Here is a 23,868-nt window from a genome sequence, read left to right on the forward strand (position 1 = left end):
AATTTTTGCTTTTTATTTTATGTAAAAAAGAATTTGTACAGAGCATCTAAATTTGATTGTGATTTTCTTCTTGCGTCTGTTACAAAATTGTTTATTCTTAAAAATGTTTAAACAAAATTTGCGTGATAATTTGGAAAGATAAAATATTAGCACGAAAGGATCCATTGCGATGTTTTATTTAAATGTATTGCAAGCGACAAATAAATGTCTGTTTCAGCCGGGGAACGACATGGCAGGTATCTGCAATTTGGAGCGTTGCGGCAGTTCGCTGTGCGGCCAAAATGAACTCGACGTGGAGGGTAACTGTCGGGTCGAGGCCTGGACTACACCCTTTCGCATAAGGGTGGCGTTCGGCCCGGGTAATAACATGGACGGCACACTGGAGGACAATGCCGGCATGTGCCTCACGTACCAACAGTTAGCTTGTGTAGCCTGAGCGTTATAATTATACCGCTCTCCGCGAGGCAGACAAAGCGCAAAGCTGGGCACGCTGGGGACGACCTATATAAATGCGGAGACAACGTTACTGTCGAACAGAAGAAGGAAGCGTCATCGGGCTGAATCCGTACCGTCCGCAAACAGATCGTTCCTGCTAGCATTGTTACGTCGCTTACTCTCGCAGCGCCAACATAGAAAAATACATATTTTTCGAACCGAGAGAAAGAAGATTTTCGATCGTGGATTTTACTCGTTCAGCTTGGACTGATGGACGCGCGGGATTACGGATGGTGGGAATTAAGGGATTGGGCCGGGGGAGGGGGGGTTAAAGTATTAGTGCTTGTACAAAGTCAATCAATATCGGAAAAAAAAAGTCAAAGAGTCAAATAGTTTTTATTTACAAATGAACTAGCTTAAATTGTAAACGCAGCGCACAACTCTCGACATAGTGATATATATATATATATATATATATATATATATATATATATATATATATATTTATATAATTCGCCTTTGTGTCCCGCTTCCTTTTTTATTCTCTTACTCGATTACCCGTCACGATCATCGGCCGCGATACGCAGTGTGTTAATCACGGGGCACCGGTGTCTCGCGCCGAGGTTCATCTCGAACGCGAGATTAGCGGCAGAACGCTTATCTCTATATGTAATGTAATGATGGTATATAGCTTCCGCTGCGGAAAGCGCCGACGACAATCACGACGGTAATCGTTAGCGCGATAACGGTAATGACGTTACAAGAATAAATTATAATGTCGTTAATACAATAATTGTCGACGATGACAACATCACCTCGAATTGCCCTCCTAGAAGAAACGTGCGCGCGCGCCGTCTCGCCTCCGTAGAAGTCAAGACACACCGCATTTAGTCTTTTTCTTTATACAAGCTATCTCGCAGATATACGTCGTGTACAATAATTATAATTCATAACGGTAGGAAAATTATAGCGACAATATAAATGGAGACAATTCGACGACAGTGGTGAAACTGCAGCAAGGTTACTTCGATGTCGTCGTCGTCGGCGACGTCGCTCTGTCGTACAATTCGAAATCATACGTATCTACCTACGAAGTCAAAAGGGGCTGTTAAGTAGCGTAGTAAGAGTGGGTGGCGGTGGTCGCGACGAACGTATGTGTGTGTGTGTGTGTGTGTGTGTGTGTGTGTGTGTGTGTGTGTGTGTAATGCAAATGTGTTACGTGACGTGATTAAGCGTGTTTCTCTCTGTGTACGATCACTTGGTGCAGGGGGGCACACGTTTCACTGTCCTAACACTCTACCGATATCGAATTTCGGATGTTCGGGGGGGCATTTAACCTGCGAAGCAATGAGGCCATATATATATATACACTTTTCGAGCGAATCTACGCGCTAGTTAAGTTGAAATAAACTAACGCTTGACGAGACGCAAAGGGAAGAGAGTTGTATTTCTCCTCTCTTTAGCGAAACAACCGAGTGCTCTCATCTTACGGCTGTCACGTCCAAATGCGTCACGTACGAGCGATGTATCACCGACAAATCACGTTCAATGCAATGATTTCTTAACGGAGAGGAATCAAACGTTCCCCGATGGATCTGTCTTCGGTCCGATTAAGCGCCCCACCGCATCCGATTGAGCTACGTGTGTTCCCGAATAAACTGTCGTCGGACGTTCGTCGTTGTATTTACATCGTCGAGCGATACAACGGAGCACTGTACAATTCGTGATGCTTTACGCGGTGTGCGCAGGTAACGCGAGACTCGAGCAGGCGTCAGGTGACGGTCGTCTACCGGCGATGGCGATATCGAATCCACGGATATTTCTTCACGGATATATCCGACGAAAGATTCGAGATCTGCACGAGCTGAAGGCAAATGCAGGTAATCAGATGCTTCGGTAATCTCCGGTAAGTTCTCCTCGAGCGTTTGAAAAAACTTATGTTCGCTCGGCACGGAAAAAGTCTCTCGCTCTCTCGATACTTTCTTCCTTAACTCTGATATCCCCCGTGGCGAGAGTTATCGAACAATGCGAGAGATTGTCGCATACCCGGGGTGTTCGATCGACTGCGCGGAACTTCTGCAAATTTATCCGAATTTTGCTGAACGCTAATTTATTAATTACCCGACCGACATCCGAATCGCATTCGGCGAAAATCCGAATCCGCGACTCAATTTGCACCCGCGCGACCTGCACACACACACACGTTAATCTCGTTATCGATTAACCGAATCCTACGTATTAGAAAACCTGGTATTAGAAAATCTGGACTTCCACCCTTGATCCTGAAAGTGGACAGCGGCGGAACCAACGGAGAAATGCTTACGAAAAGGCAACGAGAGCCCCCGGGGAATCGATCAGGATCGCCAGATTTTTCCCTCTTCAGACCGCGCTCGATTTCTACGAATGTTAATAATAACAACGCTAGGCAAATCGCTACTTTTATTTCCAAGTCAGATTGGCACGGAGCACGTAAACGTTGAAACGGAACGTGACGGCAGACACGTAGGTAAAACACGTAGCGTGAACACAAAGCTAACGCGTTTGTAACGAGTCGGCGAATGGATAATCGATAACCATTAATCAATTTCGACTGGTCACGTGACGTATTAAGCACATCGCGTTATCACAGTCCGGGCTTGCGCCCGGGTATAGAAATGGGACCCTCGATGTAAAAGGGTGTCGAGGAGTGCGTGCGTGCGTACGTGCGTTGCGAAGATGATCCCGCGCTATGGTAGGAAGGAGAGAAAAAAGGTCTGGCTATCCTGGCTAATCCCCGACAGTCAAACGTAAAGCGAGGAGCGAACGCTGATGGTAAAACCGCAAGCGGCGAAACGTACATTACTATAAATTATAGCTAGCGTTTACTGGCCGTTACGAAAAGAGTAGGTACCATAAGACGTCGCTACCAATGGTGCAGCATTAGAGCAACAATGTGTGCGGATCGCACATACACACGGAGTCTCTCTCTCCCCCTCTCTGTCTTTCTCTCTTTTTCTCTATACACACTTTCGTACGCTTTATCCCTTTAAAAACAGTTGTGCGTGCGTGCTCATTGTACCCGCCGCCGATATGCATTTTCTTCTTTATTTTTAAAATTTCTCCTTCCCCCTTCCCCTCGCCACTTCTGGTCGTTTAAGACAGGGGAAACGACTGTAAACTCGTAAATTGATCGATGACTCTTCGCGCGATTATCGAATCTATCGAAGAAGAGACGTCCTTTGTATCGCCCTTTACGATCTGCTTCACTCGACTTCATCTTAACTTTCAGCCCTACTGTTCGTTCGGTCAAAACGAAGCCCGCGCCCGGATTAAACAGCAATGTTTCCCCCATTGAATGTATGTTCCCGCAAAATTCGGCGCAAATTGTTGCATCGGACAATTTACAAAACTTCAAAAACTTCGGAATTTATTGGTTCGAGACGTTTACCGCGAGGAGAGCGGAAAGTATCAGCCGAACGTTGCGATACGGCTCGGAACAACGTTCATGCGTGCGTGCGTGCGTGTTTGTGTGTGTGTGTGTGTGTGTGCTGCGCGCGTTAAATTCGAGCGGTTTCCATGTTTCCTGGTTGCACCGCGGAGGGAAGAAAGGACGTTCGGAGCCTCTTATCCATCGATCTAACGCAGAAGCTCCGCGTGTCGCCTTTTCTACTCTCTTATTTCGAGTCAACAACGTTGAATATTGCAACGTGCATACAAACATTCCGTGAAATATGACATGTGTATTTGTGTGCGTGGACGTACTTGCATCGCCGATACGGAATATAGTCTAGTCAGGGTCGAATTATGGCTGGCTTCCACTTACAGGGTTGCATACCGGGGGAGACTTTGCACCCGCGGTGTGTGCTGTGTGTTTGACGGGAAATTGCTATTTCCATTTAAATAATATGCAAACATCCATTTGCACCTGTCTCAATTTACACGTGAATCGTTCTATTGGTTCCCGCACCAGAGATGATTTTTTAGACACGCGTTCTGAACGTACATATTTTACAGTAGCATTTTAGCGCAACAAGATAGGTGGGCGCAAAGTGCCCGAATAAAAGATAAAATACATTCTACACGATTTGTACTAAAATTTAAATGTCTGTGAAATTGTTGCTCCTAAATTATTGATTTTAAGTTCTAATATTTATCTTATATATATATATATATATATATATATAAATTTTTCAAATTAAAAATTAAGAAGAAAAATTAAAAAAACAAACGTTAAAAATTTGATTTGAAGTACAAATGTCACAAAAATCGCCGCTGGTACAAGTGACACATTGATCCGATTACATTTCGACTAGTGCACTAGCGAACAGTGTCAAGGATATTGCGCGGATATTAATTTTCTTATACATCTCTTTCTCAGAGTTGTTCAACATAGCAACTGCGCGGACAGCACAGACCACAGCATAGACCGTGTACAGTCGCTAATGACAAAAATGGTAAAGACATGACACAGTCGATGGCATAGTCGGTGCAACCCTGGATATGAAAACCAGTCTTTAAGGCACAAAGAATCGGGGCAATTGTGAGCAGCGAGCAAACTCAAGCCGATAGCACTGCACGTGAATGAGGGCAAATATAGAAAACGGTCTTCTCTACCAACAAATTATTCATACATCTTATTAGGCATGACCAACGAGGGTGACGTACGTATTCGATTTCGCAAAAAGTGTAACGCGCGAATATCTCCGAAACGGTTTGGGATATCGGACATTTCTTTCGGATTTTTATATCTCATGCGAAAAATGAAAATGTTTACTCATGATGTATTTGTGTGCGTTTCTTTTATAGCGATCAAATAGATGAATTGGCTAAGAAGATTTAAATATTGGATATCAGATAATAATGGAGCTGCTATAAGAAGAAAAAGGAGAAATTATTTATTTGTTTTTCTAATAGTGATTACTTATAAAAAATATTATAGAATATTAAAAAGTAGTTAAAATATGTATATGAAGTAATATTTAAAAAAACATAAGATTTTATTTTATTAAATTAAAAATTACAACTTTTTACAATTTTTAAAAATTAATATTTGTGTACAAAGTTAAACCATAATTATTCTGTACCGGACATGTTTAAAATTAAAACGAAAAAATTTTACGTAAAATGTTTTCTAAATGTTATTATTCAACCAGTCATCTGTCTGTGCAGAAAGAAAACAAGTTTTCTATTTGCGTGAAGATCTAAAAAGGGCTTAAGAGTTCTCATAGTTTAATTAAATGTCTGTATCAACTTGATCTCCGCAGAACTATTTAAATGTTAATTTGCTGCCAACTTTTCACATTAGCCTAATTTGCATGCTGGGCTTATTATTCATGCAATTTCCATATCCGTCAGTAATATTCACTTTTAATAATATGAATAACTTTTATCTAATATATCGTTTTCTTGTAACAGTATATGCTTTATACTCAACCTTCTTTGCGAGCGCAGTTGCGTTACTTTGCGCGATGGGATATTCATTTCATAATTTTATTCTTTAACTAATTTTTCTCTTCAACGACACATCAATCGTATCTTTCTGATTAGTTCTTGGTATAAACGAATTTAATATGTGTATAACTTAAAAATTACGTGCAAATATATAATACCGGGCAGTATTTTATTTATTGTAAAACAACACGCGTAGTGATTTTGCGCGTACATTTTTTAATTAAAAAGTAAGTAATCTTATCAACTAACGTCATCATTGCATTTTAAGCAAATGAATATTAAAGGACAAGATTTAAAGCAAAAAATGTTGGCAAGGAAAAGCTTCGACATATTTAAGCCATCAAAATGGGAAACGGCAGTAATTTATAAGTAAAATCGTGTACCCGATGTACGAATGCATTTATTAACACCGCCCCGTAAAAAATTAATTACCGAAGTAAATGTATGCGTACATATTTTAATGTATAGAAATAACGTTACGATTGTGCGTAATAAAATATCAGGATTATAACTTATGTCATTAATACACCTATGTTCCACGTGGAGAGATTATGTTATTATTGTAATATTGTATTATTCAATATTGGAATAAACCAAAATGCTTGTGGTTTAATCTGATTTGAAATGTGCACGGGGATTAATCTAAAATCTTCTCTAAATTCTTTTACAGTCTCAATACGCTAGTATTGATTATGATTTTTATGTTATGTCGAGATGCCCCATGAATGTGTCTAAATGAAATAAAACGCACATACGTGTTTTAGATACAATGGTCGTTTTTAAATTTGCAAAATGTAATCAATTGCAATTTTGGTCCAAAGGAGAAACGGCTGTCCCGCCTTGAGTCACCCGAGAAAAGGGAGGGGGGGGGGGAAGAGAAGACGGAAACACGTAACGTATATACGATTAATTTTACCGAAGAAGCGACGATTGTCTATGTAGATAGCGTCCGCCAACTGCTCGCGAGATCCGTACACTCGATCGCACCTAATATGATATGCTTTTGTCGTCCCTTCCTGCACTTCCTTCCACCCCCCTGTTCCCAGGCACAACAGATATATGTATACGTATTACGCGGAAGAAGAGATGCTCTTCGTCCGACGCTGTATGCGGTGGAGCCGCGATATACGAGTAACTCCCCGGCCGCGAGGGAGACAAGAACAGGGAGCTGTTCTTTTCCACTGATATTACAAACGATATTTCGAACGTACCGAGGGGTGGGGAGGAGCTCTCGTGGATTGGTCCCGGCGATATTCACGGTGCGCGAAGGTGATACAGGTCCGCACCCTCACCGCATTCGCCACTAAAAGCGACCGTTCGATTCGCGATCGAGATTCTCGGGTGTCAATAAACGACGTCCATCGTGTCCACATTTTCACCACTCATTTATGTCGCTAAATCACCGTGGTATCGAATTGCGTGGCCGCGAATGATTCCGATATAAAGTGTACAATGTGTCAAAAATTAATCATCGACAATGATGAGGAGGGTTGGGGGGTAGGGGAGGAACCACCAGCGGCTGCATTTATCGGTAAATATGCGGTGAGAATGCGGACCGTGGGATCGATCAAAACACATCCGATGCTAAACATGCAAAAGTGAACAATGGTCACGTGTGTGTGTGTGTGTGTGTGTGTGTGTGTGTGTGTATGTGTGTGTGTGTACGGGTTCACGGATTAGTGAGAAGATCTACGGCGGGATGTGTACCAAAAGATACGGTGGCATCTATCCGGTGTATCTCGCCTGCTATATAAAACGAGCTTGCGATGCAGGAATGCAATTTCCACTGTCGCTCATTCGATTTACCGTTTACACGAGTTCCACGAGAATGACACACTAACGATAGAAATAATGTAGGCGCGCGATATAGACGATCGCTAGGAAGATAGGACGAAGGTCCCTCCACGATGAGTAAATCGATTTTTTTCCCTCTTTAATCGGGGTAATGTGTATAGACCGGGTGATGATATCGACAATGGAAACGCGTATATAGCTTCAAAGATAATAAAGTTTACGTCCCCGTTTCTACTGTGCGCAACATATCTTTTGCCACAATGTACCTTAGATCATCAACTATCTTAAATTTAGAAGCGATGGGTGATGCGATGTTTACGTGAGTCACAAACACGGTGGTCTGGTGGACGGTATAAGACATTCGGCTGCACTCTTGTGTGGGATATTTTCGTTTCATATTTGCTTATTAATCGCTGTACTCGGAACGAGACGAAATTAAAGATAAATTTGAGAAACAGGAAGAAGAAGAAGAAAAAGCGGTTAGGAATAAATGTTGAAAACATTCTCGCGTCTCTATATAAAAGTTTGTCTAACGAGCACCCGTAATAATATTTCGTAATTACTTAGTGCGTTCTTCTTTTTTCTTTTAAGTAAATATTCAAGAAGAAGGCGGAGAGAAAACGATAAATCATAAAAATACAAAATTACTCCAGCGGAAATTATAAACTGCGGCGTCCACTATGCTAAACGCGAAGGGAAAAAACGGTCTATATCGAGTTTCAAATCGAGAAGATTCTTCGATTATGAACGATATACAGTGTGTCAATACATCGATTCATTCATTTGCTTATCAATGAAACGTATTATCGCTTTCTTATAAATATTAAAAAATACAAATTATGAAGCGAAGGAAGGAGGAAAGTTTCTCTACTAGCTACGCAAGTTCTCCTTGACTTTCTACACAATTTGCTTATTTAATTCAATATGATGGCTCGTGGTATAACCGTCGAGAGATTCTCTCGCAAATCACATCATCGTCCCGACGGTATATGTACAATATTCGGTATGTAGAATTAAGATCGTGAAGCGGAGGGTAGCAACCGTCGAGCCCGATGTCCTCTGATAGGCCAAATCCCTTCTCTCAGGCACCGCGGTGCCTCGACGGTCTCTGCCTTCCGTTTCTTATTCCTAATTCTACCTTCCAGATAAATAATAGATAGACCCTTTGCGGTCGTGTATATCTAGTAACAGCCGCCGCAAGAATTTTTCATCGGTTGTACGATTGTACACGTCGGGTCTCGGCCGCCACGCTTCGCCGGCAGTGTTTATTTTTGCCTAGCCGTTGAAAATTATGGGCAACGGAAGCCGTGTGTGATGCTTCGATGCAGCGAGGATATATTTTACACTTTTCTTTCTCCCCATTGCCAAAGCAAGTGCCCAATGGTAATTTCACGGGGATTTCATCAGGGACGATCTTTGATTATAGGTGTGTGTGTGTGTATATGTGTATGTTACACGCCGCGCGTCGTTCGCTCCAAAATAATTCCGACACCAGTTGTGAGAGATACCCACTGTCTGTGAGCACGCTACTACCGCAAATGGTTAATCCAAACCTCCGGCTCTCTTGGTCCCGTTGGTTCGTAGGTTACAATTCCTCCGGTCTTCCTCTGCAACCCACCATATGAGAAAAAAAAATAAAAAGAGACACTAGAGATTGCCCGGTTTGGTCGAGGATTCACGAAATCGCGAACTCGGCTAATTCTGAGTTTGCCGTTTTCCTTTTCCATCGGTCCTCTCCTCCCAACGCAAAACTCGCAACTCAAAACGGCCCCGTTCATCATTTATGCCAATAATTTTCTTTCGTTACGGCACACGCGCGCCGTTTTTTTTTTTTTAATATATTGGGACTTCTTTTTTTTTTTTTTACGTAAACGATTAGCGTCAGCATTATCATCCCGTGTCTGCAAAACTTTGTTATCCGAATTTTGTTTACATGCGATCTTCACGACTTTCATTAAAATGGAAATTAAGTAAAGCATATTAGAAAAGTAAACCGATATTAGTAACGTGGTACTTGACTCTCACGTTCAGTTTTGTACGCGGATTTGTTAATTATGCTGAATGTACATGAGAAGTACGAACCGTAAGTGAGTTCTACTGCAACGTTTCTCTTTTATACCTTGGGTCTAAGTAAGTTAACGCGAAACTTTAATTAATCGTCAATATATATAAGAGATTTATTTAGATACAAATGGAAAAGCCATTTGCAATCAAAATTTTTATCAATATAATAATATAATAATTTAATTTAATTTTCTATGCTCGAGCATTGTCTTTCACTTAGTCCGTATTGTTCGCAATCTTTACACATAACGATTAAACTTTAAAATCAGTAAGATTAATTTTGCTTTAAGCGCAACTTTTAGATAAGTTATCTAAGATTTTAAGTAGAATTCGTAGCGGAATATTCCGTGAATATTCCGTATAGGTATAAAACACTCAACACAAATGAATATGTGATAATGTACCAACGAGCGTGTTCCGAATTCAATTACTTGTCCAATCGATTTTTCACAGTTAAACGTGTTAAATTGGTCAGAATTGGAGGTAGATAATCTATACGTAAAGGAAGCTGCGTTTAGAGAATTGAATTACGTGCCAATCACACACAGGATACATAAATATTCTAATCTCCCTTTGACGCGTGTACCCCACGTGTATCTCCCCCTTTCGTACCAAGTAGACTAATAAGTTAAGTAAAAGTCGAGCTCACGAATCGTGCAAAACACTTCAATGATTGAACGCCTTCGAGTTACCTGTTTTCGTGGCGAATGGATCCTTCGGATGATTCGTCTTAATGGCGTTCATTCTCCGGTTCTGCGGTCCTTGGCCGCCGCCAGTGCATCCGACGCCGGGCGTTTGGCCCATGCCGAGGCCGTGGGGCCCAGTGGTAACCGCGCCCCCGCTGGACTGCAAGTGTGACATTTGCTGGCCGCAGCCTGGGGGCCCGACGGTCCCGGGCCCGCCGGCCACGCCGGGCGGCGCGCCGGGTGCCCTCACACGTGGCTGTTCGACCGGCAATACACGGCGTCTCTTCTTCGGTAGCTTGGCTCGCGCCTGCGTGTGACTGTAATACATCGCAAAGTTGCTAACGATCACGGGCACGGGCAGGGCGATCGTGAGGACACCGGCCAATGCGCAGAGAGCGCCGACGAACATCCCGATATACGTTTTCGGCACCATGTCCCCATAACCGACGGTCGTCATCGTCACCAGGGCCCACCACAGACCAAGGGGTATGCTCTTGAAGTCGTTCTTCGGATTGTACTGAGTGCGCTCCGCGTAGTACACGAGGCTTGCGAAGATGACAATGCCGAGGACGAGGAAGAACACCAGCAACGTAAGCTCCTTCGCCGAGGCCCGAAAGGTCTGTATCAGGATTTTCAGGCCCGAGGAGTGGCGCGTCAGCTTGAACAGCCTCATTATCCGTATGATGCTCAAGAACTCGAGGATATCGGCGTTCTCCAAGTGGGCCGCGAACCGCTGCAGCGCCAGGTCGACGTAGAAACTCAGGGTCGCGACCATGTCGATCAGATTTACCGAGCTCTTGATGAAGTCGCAACGGTTCGGGCTCGCGGTGATACGTATCAAGAACTCAAGGGTGAACCAGGCGTTGCAGACGCATTCGATGTAGAAGAAGACATCGTGGGCATTGGTGCGAGTCTTGTCCACCACCCAAGACGTCACGTTGTCAATCTTTACCGAACGATTCACGATCATCGGTACTCGCATGTCCGGATGGGTTTTTAAGCAAAACGAAAGTATCGAAACGCAGATGAAGAAAACGGAGATTATACTGATTATCTGAAAGATTCAGACATACGATTGACTCGTAAACAGATAAATTTTTTTTTATGGCAATAGAAAAAAAAAACAAATATTGTAGAAACAAAGTTTGTAATTACGGAAAACTTTTTATGACGTATACAAGTATAATAGAAAGATATTAATTAAAATTAATAGAAAATTAAAGAAAGGTTTTGTACTCTCAGAAATGCTTAATAGTCTTGCACAGATTTTAAATTAATATCCTAATTATTTCCTAAATGGTAACGTATGTCAAATTGAAGTTGTACCTTAGCCGCGACGGAGGAGTAGGGTTCATCGAAAAGTGACCACATCTGGGGCTTGAGCTTCTGCCACCGCGTGAGAGTTCCCTCGTAGTACGCCTCCTCGAAACCAAATTTCCTAGCCAGTTCCTCCTCGGTGGGCTTCTCGGTGTCGAGGTCCAGCCTGTCGAGGACCGTCAGCGTTTCCTGCGTATCCCGGTGCTGCAAGGGCGTCGGGGGCGAAGTGGGAAGAGAGACAGATGCAACAACGATTGGTTATTCGTACCTGCGAAACTCTTTCTCGGATGTGCTTTCTTTCGTGCTTTGCCTTTGGTACAGATAAAGCGCGCGTGAAAAGCATTACGCGAGCCGTTGTGTGCCTCCTCGCGTGAGTGATAAAGAAATCTGCTCGGCTTTGATCAGCCTTACCGGCTCGGATCTCCGTCCGACGTTGCACATTTACTTGAGTCTATCCCACATCGTGGACTATCCGAACTAGTTTTTCAGATTCTATTTGCTAACGGTATCCCTCTAGGCCACGTACTATTGGATCATGCATTTTCTCACTTTTTAAAAAATCAATTTTAAGATGATAATGGAACAAATATATAGAAGAAGATGGATTTTTTTCATTAATACTTAATATTTATTTTTTTTGTACTTATCAATCTTATTAAAAATGTTTTTATCATAGAAATATTAAGTAAATGATCCTATAGTATGGTCTCCTATTGGAATTAATTTAAGTAAAATATATCACGTAAAATCACATACTGTTTACTAAATATATATCTAGAAATAATATAAAAAATTGTTATTAAAAGAGAAAACAGTAATATTTAAAGGCACTTGGGTGAAGAAAAGATGTTGCTTTTGTGCATTAAAACCATGACAAAATTCATGAACGTGATGATAAAAAAAACGTACAGTACTTTCTGACAATATGATAAATCACAGACAAATCTCTCCAACATATACTTGATAGATCGTTCGGAAAGATATCAAAGAAATTACCCACGTCACAAGGCTACCTCTATTCGTCATTTCGATCTATTCGACACGCTGGAAAGGTTTACCGGCTTTACTTTAATCTCCGTACCTATGACTCTCCGTACTGTACGTCACATTATACATAAATTTGCGCGTTTCCGTTTGCGCTGATTTTGCGTGCGGCCACGCTGCGGGCGTGATTAGGCACGTGCACGAGTCGTATATTCACGATATACCTGCGTGTAGGTCATCCAACAGCAGGGCTCGACCTGATTCGAGTCGAGCCCCCAGAAATCGAGCTCTTCCTCGAATAGCGGGCCGCATACGTCCGTGGGGTAGTGCAGCTTCCCGGTGCGATAGTAGTTGAGTACCTGGGCGAAGACACCCGGGTGCCTGTCGAAGAAGTACTCATTGAGGATCGGGTCGTAGTTCGCGAGGGCCTCGGTCAGCCTCGAGAGCCTCGTCGCCGGGATCTTCTTCAGGGTCGCCTTGTACGTCTCGTGCCGGATTCCGCCCACATTCAGAACCACGCGGTTCTCCGCGTCCATGTTTATCAAGTTCATTTTGATCACGGCTCTGCTACCGCCGGCCCCGACTTAAAGTAACCCATGCGATCTGCAAACAATTTAGCGCTTTTCGTCGCGTGTTCTGGAAAACTTGGATGGGAAATCTGTTTCGTTTCTCCCAGGTTTCGCGAAGGCCTCATTGATTTTATCGGATTAACCTTCCCAAAGCTCAATCAAGGTTGAGGCAATTTACACCCTTGTAAACGGAAAATTAACTTATTTAAACAGGAATTAACTTTGTTAACCGATCGATCTTGATTTAAATCTTGTTTGGAGCATGTAACATAATTTCTGTGGAATAAAACGCTGAAGCGAGCGCGCAAAAGGGTTTTATTTATTAAACGCGGAACGACGATATATATCCTGTGTTTCGGTCTGATCGAAGGGCGAATAATTCATTCGATACTTTTGTTAGAAATTTGTGCATTAATATCCGATACTGTCGAGCTCAATTCGAATTGAAACGTAAAGTGTGCGATTTGTGATCTTATACCGTCGCGTTACGTTAAAATCACATCCTTTCATGCGCGCGGACAGTGCCTAAAAGGACCAAGAGAAGCATTCTAAGCGTAATGATTTTATCGCAACATATCATCCCCGGTTTTACCGACCGGTTGCTTTGACATCCCTGTAATCTCATTTGGGATTACATCGGCCTGACGGGAAGTGTCATAACAGTCTCGTTGCTGCTTCAAATTCCTACATTTCAAAGACCGCCGACAGCCGCCGCGCGTATCGGAATGCGAAAGCCGCTCTATTTAACGTTGCCATTACGATAATTATGACATTTAATGTTTAATCAAAAGTCCTTTGTGCACCGTTATCGCAAGCACCTTGGCGTTAGAATCGCGACGTCACTCTTTAAGTTCCATATCTCCGAGAGGTTCGCATTCATCCAACTTTTTTCATCTCGCGTTCACGATGCGGCGAACAGAAAAATGCAGCTCTGTGCGAGAGAAAATAATTCCTACCAGGGACATGGCACGTTAAAGCTCCGTCGTTGGAGCACAAAAATTACACGGTTATGATTAAAATATACGAGAGATATACGTCGAAAGATATGTTACGAAGAATTAAATAAAATTTAAAAAATTTCGCGTCAAATACAAATTGTTAAAACGCTCCTGCAGGTATCTCGCGCAATTATTTCACTCATGCAAACGCGTATTCGCGTTCATCCAGGTTTTCGGAATAATTATTTTTTGTTAAGCTATTTATAAGCGTAAGCGTCTCACGGGCACAGGACATTTTTACGTATAACCTTTCCTTGACATCAATACATCTACATCTATTAATTATGCGCGCTTATACATCGATAAACCCGCTAGACGTGTTGTAACATGAAAGGATAACGTTTTCAATTCTATCAAAATTAATACTTCACGTTTACATCGTTAAAGAATCAGGTTTACTTGTGTATCGAAATTTATTATTTCATAACAAATATCTGGTTAAAAAATAAAATAATCAAACTATATTTAATTAGTTGATTTCAATTAATGTTTAAAATTGTTAAATTAATGTTTCAAAATAAGCAATATTCATATTAATGTATGCACCTGATAAATGATATAAATTAAATTTCAATCAAATTTAATACATTTTTTAAGTTAAACTGTTTAACGCCATTGTGTTTAAATTACATTAATAACATATTGAGTAATGACATTATCGATAATAGAAATAATTAAAAAATAATTTAAATTGAGCACAATAAACAAATTTGATAATGTAAACTTAATTTGGTAGAACAAACATTTTTTACACGAATCTCTAGCGTGTAATTAAAGAAAAACAAACGCGTCGATTAATTTAATAATTAAGAACAAATTAAAATTTTTAGATTCTATAACGATAAATGATCACAAATTATATTTTATCCCTAACAGAAAAATATTATATTTCATATATGTAGAGAGAAAGAAACTGTGTTAATAAATTCAAGCTATGTTAGGAAAAACTATACGGAAAAGAAGCAAATGTCAAGTTAACTCTTATATACTCATATAAACGCGTTCATTGTTTCATATATACGTATATATGTATGAACAATACATAATCTTCTTAGAATTTGAAAATCTTGAATATTATAGCTTTATTTAATACTATATTTATTTTTTATCTTAAGAATATAATATAATGACAATTATTTATATTCACTCCAAGAAAATTATAAACTTCGATTAGAACATGTGGTATTTGCTATCCAATATTTTTCCTCTCTTTCCATTCAAGAAAATTATTCTTAAGTAACAATTAAGAATATCATTTCCTCGATTAAATTATATAAAATAATTTAACATAAATTTTTACTTAAATAAATTCTTTTGATTAACGCAATATATTATTATTTCAAGATTTTGATTTTGAAACTCAAAAGTATTGTCAAAGTAACAATATTCCTTTTGTCTCTGCGTTTTTCCTCGATTGAAATATCGCATACGTCTTTTCGTGTACATTAATAAAGATTTGCCGTAGCCCGAAATAGCCGAGCTTGAAAAACGTCCGCGAGGTGATCCGCGTATTCTGCAGGTTTGCCCGTTTGTGTAATCTTTTATACCGCGTAAAAAAGCAGAATAAAGAAAAGTGAAATCAAAGGGACAGGTGTATCGGTTTTTCAATCCCGCTGTCGCTTTGTATGCCGACTGTCGCAAGGTTGTAACTGTTCGCCAAGTTATAAAAGGCTAAACAATATGTGTGGCGACTCGCGACGAGTCCCTGACGACCGGAGTAGTCGGGCTTGTTCGATTATCAAATCACGCGCTCGGGATGCGTCACGTCGAGCGGACCACCTGCCAAACACCATCAAAGATACACGTCGGACTCCCCCATCGTGCGCCATCCGATAATGCGGATCGCATCGTCGTCGACGTCGTCGTTGTCGTCGTCATCGCGCGAGGTCGACGTGCCTGAGTCCACGAATTAGCGCGCATGGACGAGAGATTCTAAATCAACCCTGATCATCGGTGGTAGCAACGGCGGCGGCGGTGGCGGCGGCGGGAAATGTCTAGCAACGACGAAATCCGATCGAATCTTCGAGGTCGGGGCGCATTCCCGTGACGTCATCCGCACGTATTTTCGCACGTGCACGAGAGCGAGAGCGGCGGCCCACTCCGACCGACCGACGATCGACCATGAGCGCGAGGCCCCGCTCGAGGGAGGCGCGTTCTCGTCCCTTCTTATTACGGCAGGCAGGCAGGCAGGCAGGCAGGCGAGAAAGCCTAACGAGGCGTTCGTCCATGGCCGGGGTGGAAATTAGCGTCGATCGGGGAAAGCGACGATGACGGTGGCGGCGTCAGGTGGCTGGTCGGCCAGCCCCCTTGTCGCGCGACGAGAATCGATAGTCTGCGTGCACGAGGGTGGCCGATATTGCGGCCTCCCGTACGCTCGTCGGCATTGCCATCCGCGGTAGCGTACAGGCGATCCGCTCTCTCTCTGTTTCCGCTCGGGTCCGCTTCCGACGGATTCCGTTTCCGACGCGCGCGCGCGGACTCTGGCGAGGCTTTGGAACCCGGTCGGGCGAGACTCGGCACGAATCGGCTCCCTCGCGCGCGCGATCGAAAGGGGAGAGAAAAACGGACGACGATCCGAGGGAAATCGATGGGAGAGACGCTGTTAGAAGTATAGTGGAGTAGGTCAGGCGGAATCGACTGGCTGGTTTTCGCGATTGACGCCGACGGCGAGAACGACGATTGCAAACGGACGATTCGCAAGAATCCGCAAGGACGGACGAATAATTCACTCGGGGCAAACCCCCTCGAGGGAAGGGGGAGGAAGGAAGTGAAACGCGGCTTTAACACGGTGCTGGGTTCCGAGCACTCGCGTGGGGCAGGCGCGTGTTCGCGCTGCCTGGCTCTCTCCCACCCCTCCCGAATAAGGGATCCTCGTGATCGGCAACACGCTTGAGCAATTTTCCCTCTTTCGTTACCCTCTCGCACTCTCGGTCTCCTTCTCGTTCTCCTCCCATCCGGGGAACAACACCTGGACGAATACCCACCCTCGGTCGCGCTCTCCTCATGTCTCGGAGGTCTTCCGCGACATCTCGACGGCACTGGTCCGATCCTCCGCATTCTCCATGTCGCCGAGCGCTGCGACGATGGCGACGACGGCGCTCGCCGCGAAGGTACACCCCCGACGAGTCGACGACGACGACGGGCGGTCTCGCACAATAGGCACACTACGTTGTCCGGTGCGTTCGCACGAGCACGAGTTCCCTCTCGCTCGACTTCTCTCTCAACCCTCTCTCTCACCCTCTCTCACGCTCTCTTTCTCTCTGTCTTCAGCGAAAGGTCAGGTCAGGCAGGGAACGCGCCGCGAAGGCAGAGGGCGTTTTCCCTGTCGCCGCGTTCGCGAATGGATCATCGGCGGTACGGTCGGGCCTTCATCGCGGTTGCCCTCACCCGATGACCTCACCGTCATAGACGGCTCGCCATCGTCGACCGGCTCGCGTCGGTCCCCCGTGACCGACCCGTGTGACAGACGGATGAGACGAGGGGCTCCGAGAGGCGGCTCGGCTGCGGCACGTCGCGCGTACGGGACTGAGATCGCCAACGAAAGCGACGTCGTCTCTCTGCCGACGAAGGACGGCGGCGTCGTCGTCCCCCGAGGTGGGGGGATGGCGTCGCGACGGCGTGCAGCGGTGGTGGAGCGCGCGCATCCGCCGTATACGTAGTACGTCAAAGTGGCCCTCGAGTTGGACCGAGGCGATGACTTTAAAGTTACCTCCGGAGTCACCAAGCCAAACCGCCTTCTCGGCTTTTTTCCCTACGAAAAATCGCGAACCGCGTGACCATTTTCCAACGCGGAAAAATGTATTCGAATTCTATTCGTATTCGTAGTCTACCGGTGCCTTCGGCGATTTACTTCGCGATTGCACGGACAGTGTGTGAGGCGGTTAGTGTCGAGACGAAATGTTTGTATATTTCACCGAAAAATTCGTGACTTTAGGTTTGTGATGGTTGGGGCTTTTTACGTACGGTGTCATTACATTTTTCAAATATTACAAATCTCTTTTTTCGCTGTTCAATAATTGTTTTTGGTACTTGAAACATATGTGTTTGATAAATTAAAATTAAATAATAAAATTGGTCCAAAAATTAAAATTATAGAATTTAAAAGAAACGACAGAAGCATTGTATGTGCAATGTATAGGAGAGTAATTAATATATAAAATTGTATATTATAGTTATCTACAAATTTGTTTTAATGGAAAATATTTTCTCGAACAAAATTTTGTACAAAATTAAAAATTTTATTCTATTTAATTTTTTTCTACTTAATTTTTGTTTGAAAAATGGTATTATTTCAATACAAAATATTTCTTAGTGGTGATAAATTTAATATTTTGTAATTAATATCCATAAATCTGCGCTGATAAACTTAATATTTTGTAATTAATATCCACAAATCTGAATAAAAGATTAGATATTTAATAGATTTTATTAAATATTCATAAAGTATGTGTGCGACATGGACGTAAGTATCTCATATGTAAAATTAAAAAAAATCGATATTATTGGATTTGCAGATAAAATGAGGATTATCTGTGTGAAATTCATGATTATCCTCTTATATCACTTCTTTTATATGATTTAATATATCGATTGCTATCTGAAATTAACCGTATCTTCTCCCAAGGTCTCATGCACAATTAAAATCGTACGATTCAAAGTTTTCGCTCTGCTTAATTCCAAATTTGACGAGATTTAAGTCGATTACGTTGGGATATTCTCTTTTTAGGTCACGCGATCATCTTCTTTCACTGCCCCTTCGATTTAACTTTCTACGAGATTGCTACTTTTCGCGGCGAGACGATCAAAACCCGTGGGAAAAATCGGAATTACCCCTGTCTTTCCGCCCTTTTTATAGCTCATAAAACGTCTATCTTCGTCCTATTCTTCTCTTCTCTTCCTATCTACTCCCTCTTCCCTTTTTTCTCATTTCTGCTGCATATCGTGCGATATAGATGTGTAAAAGAAGGGTTACAATTTATAGTAAGAACATATTGATTGCTTTTCTGTATTCTTTTCAATTTATAATAAAAATCATCACATATCAATACTTTATTAATTGCACATATTTCAATAACTTGGAAATACGCTGCTCGTGTTTTATCCTTCTATACATACATACGTACATACAATCTGTTCCAGAATAACTAAAAGTATTTGATAAATCTCTTTATTTTTCTCTTTCATATATATAAATGAGGTAATATCGAAAAAAAATATCTTTATTATTATAATTTGTCCTTATAAATAAAAATTAGAATAAAAAAATATATATATACATATATGAGAAGTAATTGATATTCCGCAGATGCAAATATCATATTATTTTTTAAAGTTTCAATTTACTTCATTAAAGGGAAAGTAATTAATTTTACAGAAATAATGCATGTAAAATTTTCAAGAAAATGTAGATAAAAATATTTAAATTACACGTTTTGCATTTTAAATATATTTTAAATATATTAATTAGTGTCGTATTTGAAAAACCAATATCTAACAAATACATGAAATTTGTATAAATAGAATAAAAAATTATATTATAAATATTCTAGAGTAATAAATCGTAGTAGTCGAAACACATACAGAGATTATCTTTTTTCTATAATTAAAATATCGGATGTAAATTTTAAACTTGTATTCAAACTTATATACTCCTTTTCTTCCACCTTTATGTAATTATTCCAGAATTTCTGCGAATTTTTTAAACAAATAATAGATGAGAAATCCTTAATTGACCAACGACCATTATATCAGTCTCTTCAGAAAATCAGGATTGCTCGTCAAGGCGACTTGAACCAAATTTGATGAAAGAGCTGAGATCGATGAAACAGGAGGATGTGCAAGTACTTGTTAAGAAGTTGGAAATACGATACTCTCGTGCGTACACGAGGTGTCGCGTTTACGCGACATGTCTCACATATAGGTTTACAAGATGTATCCTGAGGCCGAGTGCGGAATAGGTCGCTCTGCTCTCGAGTGGGGTCGCGTTCGCTACTCTCAAGCGAATTTCTCCACCGGTCGATGGCTTACGCTTGCGCGCTGTTGCCTCCTCAGGGGCAGCTTTACTCCCGAGTTGTGTACCAAATTTACACCGTGAGAACAACCCTGACACTCACCCATTAACCGCGAGTGAAGAGGATTAACGTTCGATAACCCGAAGATAATACCGATCATCCGCGGTACTATCTCTCTTTTGTCTGCTCTGAACTTTCTGAAACATCGAAGTCGAAGCTTATAAACTTAATTCCTGTTTTCTTCTTCGTTGAAGGAATTAAGCTAATTCTTTCTAAAAGAATTAAGTTAATAAACTTCGCGAACGGATATGGTTAAGATTGTTGAAATTATTGCGGATTTTTCTCTGTTTTAATAATGAAAAAGACAATGTTTATTTTATTATTCTTTAACTATAAATTTTGTATTACATGTTTCTATTACTTTTTTGTTTTAAATTAAATATTATAACAAATAATTTATCGCTAGTGCAAATTGTAATCGTAATCATTATTTTCTTTATATGTATAACAGTTTATTTGTTTTCTGATATTATTACAAAAGTATCAAAAGGAATTTTACAAGCAGATATAAATGATATTTAATTCTCGTATTCCTGAAAATGCATTTTACTATTAAACTAATTAATTATATTGTTTACATGTGTTTAAGACTTTTATTCGATTCATTCTGAGATATGATTTTATGCGTGACTGTAATAAATAAAATTACATAAAAATATTTAAGAACATTTAGAAATTATTTGTAAGACGTTCCACATAAAAAATAAATAAAAAAAGTAAAAATTAAAAAAAAATTAAATAAAAAATAATCAACGTTGCAGTTTCTATCGCCAGATCTAGGAGCAAGCTTCGACTAAACTCTCTTGGATTGTGATCGTCCTTAAATACTCCTTATCCCGGTGGTGGTAGGAAAAAGAAGAAAGGAAAGAAAGGGAAGGAGGTCGTCTAATGTTTTAATTAATTAACTAAAAAACCGGAAGAATAGTGTGTTAAATTGGACTTATCTGATAACTTTTATCACAGTTAACATTAATGATGTTTCAAAATTTCTAGACTTTGATAATATTTCCTAGCAAAGTAATCTCGCAAAGGAGCTAGCACTGTAGCTTTGTAGTCTACGGAGTGTCCAGTTTTCATCTAGTGTTCTGCTATGGCTTGAGAAAAGTAATCGAATTTGGTATACCGCCGGTGTTCTTTGATTCATGTACTAATCTTTTTCCCGGTTTCTCCTATGTATGTACATTTTTTCGTAATAGCAAGGGATCTTGCATACACCTGGTGATTTTAAGCGTGATCTCTGATCCTTCGGATTAGGAAGTAATTGGAAAATCTTTCTTTATGACTTGAAGATAACTTTGATGTTGTGTCTACGCAAAATTTTACTAATGCGTTTTACCATACGTTGAAGATGTGAAAGGACAGCCAATCCATCCACTTCTCTTCTTTTTCCTTTTCTTCCTTTTCATCCGACGTCTCAGTTTTGTTGAGACTGGAAATTTTGTTTTTCAATCTTTAAATTGTTAGATTGACATTTTTGTTGCTTTATCCATTTTTGGTCAAGACTTAATTGAGATGTTCTAATTCTCTATTTATAATTAAAAATTAATTTAGAGATTGTGAGAGCTCTATATATCAGTGAACTGATTATTGAATTCTTTTGCGAGCAGATGTGAAAGTATTGATCTGTGTGTGTGTGTGTGTTTTTTTATAGACCTGATGACTTAAGTTACCTTTTTATTTATCGCTCATCGCTCGTTTTTGAGCGATGAAAAGGATATGTGACTGGACTATCGCTAGCAATTAGCTATTGAGCATGATAAGTATTTGAAAGTGATTTCAGGAAAGATAGCAATAAACAAAGAATTCCGTTTAAAATAAAGTAAAATAAGCAAATGTTACAAGCAATGTTACAAGCAAAAAATTATTATAATTAAACAATTGAGTGTGCAAAAATAATAAATATAAATAACGTAAAGAAAAAGAGAAGGGCATTAGCTTTAGTGACAGTTTTTAAATTTATTTTACTTTATCTTATTTTTACTGCACATATATGTTTATTATATGAATTTCGAGAAGAGTCGAGATCAAGTCTAAGATCGGTTTAAAAAATTTCTTTTTAGGAGAGACTGAAACTGTCCCCGGAGTTTACTGCAAAAAATCTTGTCGCTTTATTTAAATTGCACTCAGAACTGTGCCTTTAAATTATTTAGCTTTGTCCCCTGTGAGATTTATTTGCAGGAGTTCACATGAAAGATGAGACTGATAAAAAATACGTTTCCTAGTACAAGAAAGAAGAACAATAAGACCAATTCTTTGGAGTGGCCTTAAAGGTATGCATAAAGATTCTAAGTCCGGGCGAATGCCTCCGCAACTTGAATAGTAATAGAACGTGCGCTATTAACAGGAGTTTCAGATAAGGGTTTCGTTTTGCCGGAAACTTCGTAGAAACTCATCGCTGCCACTAGATCAACTACATTGACCGGCGACATGACGAAGCACCTCAGGCTGGGACTTACCTACAATTAAGTTAGGTAGTATCGTAGTGTTCACTATGTTACCTATCACGGCCGAAGATAACTTGGTTTATCGATTATAAATTAAGGAGTCGGCGTTATAACAGAATTCTGAGGGAAAAGTAAAGGTAATTGCATTATTCGATTATCTTTCACAAAACAGAACTCAAATATTCAGCAAAATGCAATTAACGTTTTGTGACGATTAAATTAAAGCGGAATCCAAGCAAACATAAAATAAACACCGACGCAACAAAGTTTCTGTAGTGAGTCAAACATGTTTAAGAAAAAAAGCTCAATGAGAATGAGTAACGATTCCAGTAATATTCGAGCACTCTTTCCACAATTCTTCGTAATCGTGTTTATTTTCCGATGATTTTACTGACGAGTGACTCTTCACACAGTAACAGAGTACTGACAGATAAATGAAGAGCACCGATATACAGGCTATACATTTGGCCGTCGCTGAAGAGAGTACTCATCGAAAGAACCCAGATACGAGATTGTAATCTTTGTGTCGTGAGGGTCCCTTTACGATACTCATCCCCGAAACTAAAATCCAGACGATCTTTTCGTTGCTGAAGACTTTTCACCTCGACGTTGAGCTTACCAAGGATTGTCAAGATGATATGTGTGTTTCGAGGAATGCTACACAATCTCCAATAATATATCTCCTTATTACGAAGATTATTAAAGTTTTTAAATCTTTTATTTAAAGAAAATTATCTTAGTAAAGAGAGTATTAAAACACTTTGTAAAATGTAAGCGATATAATTGCTTATAATTTATCCTAAATTGTTTCTATATCGAGAAGATTGTACACAAGGAATTTCAATAAAAAGATATATACAAGAATGCATTTACAATAATAAACATATAAATATATTTTGTTTTAACGATTTTTATGTTGACTTACATCTTTTAGTTTTACATTTCATTAAATATCTCTGAAACAATATTTCTTATCGTTTTCTTTCATTTATTTCAATTTATGCATAAGAAAAACATGTAACTGTATTTTTTTTATAACAGATTAACAACATTTTCTTTGTGCTTTTAATCTTATT

At 40.5% G+C, this 23,868-nt stretch overlaps 2 protein-coding genes and 1 long non-coding RNA gene across 7 annotated transcripts in view; 2 read left to right on the forward strand and 1 right to left on the reverse strand.

The window, feature by feature from the left end:
• Positions 1 to 5,192, forward strand: part of LOC105840879 — a 16,554-nt gene extending 11,362 nt beyond the window's left edge. The window contains exon 6 of the mRNA XM_036282581.1: positions 218 to 5,192. Coding sequence (XP_036138474.1) covers positions 218 to 436 — 219 coding nt within the window. The 3' untranslated portion in view covers positions 437 to 5,192. The remainder of the gene's footprint in view (positions 1 to 217) is intronic.
• Positions 980 to 18,488, reverse strand: LOC105838196 (potassium voltage-gated channel protein Shaw). Of its 4 annotated transcripts, none has more exons than XM_036282579.1 (5): positions 17,262 to 18,488; positions 12,935 to 13,313; positions 11,736 to 11,930; positions 10,416 to 11,463; positions 980 to 1,522 (listed from the first exon to the last, which is right to left on the reverse strand). In XM_036282579.1, exons 2-5 carry the CDS (start codon positions 13,259 to 13,261, stop codon positions 1,509 to 1,511), a joined length of 1,584 nt encoding a protein of 527 aa, XP_036138472.1. In that variant the 5' UTR covers positions 13,262 to 13,313; positions 17,262 to 18,488; the 3' UTR covers positions 980 to 1,508. The 4 variants fall into 4 exon arrangements, with proteins under 4 accessions (XP_036138472.1, XP_036138471.1, XP_036138470.1 ...); XM_036282578.1 differs by lacking the exon at positions 980 to 1,522 and adding an exon at positions 5,895 to 9,276; XM_036282577.1 differs by lacking the exon at positions 980 to 1,522 and adding an exon at positions 5,895 to 9,266 and having other exon boundaries at positions 17,262 to 18,487.
• Positions 18,489 to 18,544: 56 nt separating this feature from the next.
• LOC105838195 lies at positions 18,545 to 23,656 on the forward strand. 2 transcript variants are annotated; one of them, XR_004962272.1, is made up of 3 exons: positions 18,545 to 22,618; positions 22,693 to 22,929; positions 23,018 to 23,656. It is a non-coding gene; the product is annotated as an uncharacterized LOC105838195 (long non-coding RNA). The 2 variants fall into 2 exon arrangements; XR_003626786.2 differs by having other exon boundaries at positions 22,693 to 23,656.
• Positions 23,657 to 23,868: the final 212 nt, after the last annotated feature.

Source organism: Monomorium pharaonis, chromosome 2 (assembly GCF_013373865.1).
Source record: "Monomorium pharaonis isolate MP-MQ-018 chromosome 2, ASM1337386v2, whole genome shotgun sequence".
In the NCBI taxonomy this organism is placed as follows: Eukaryota; Metazoa; Arthropoda; class Insecta; order Hymenoptera; family Formicidae; genus Monomorium; species Monomorium pharaonis.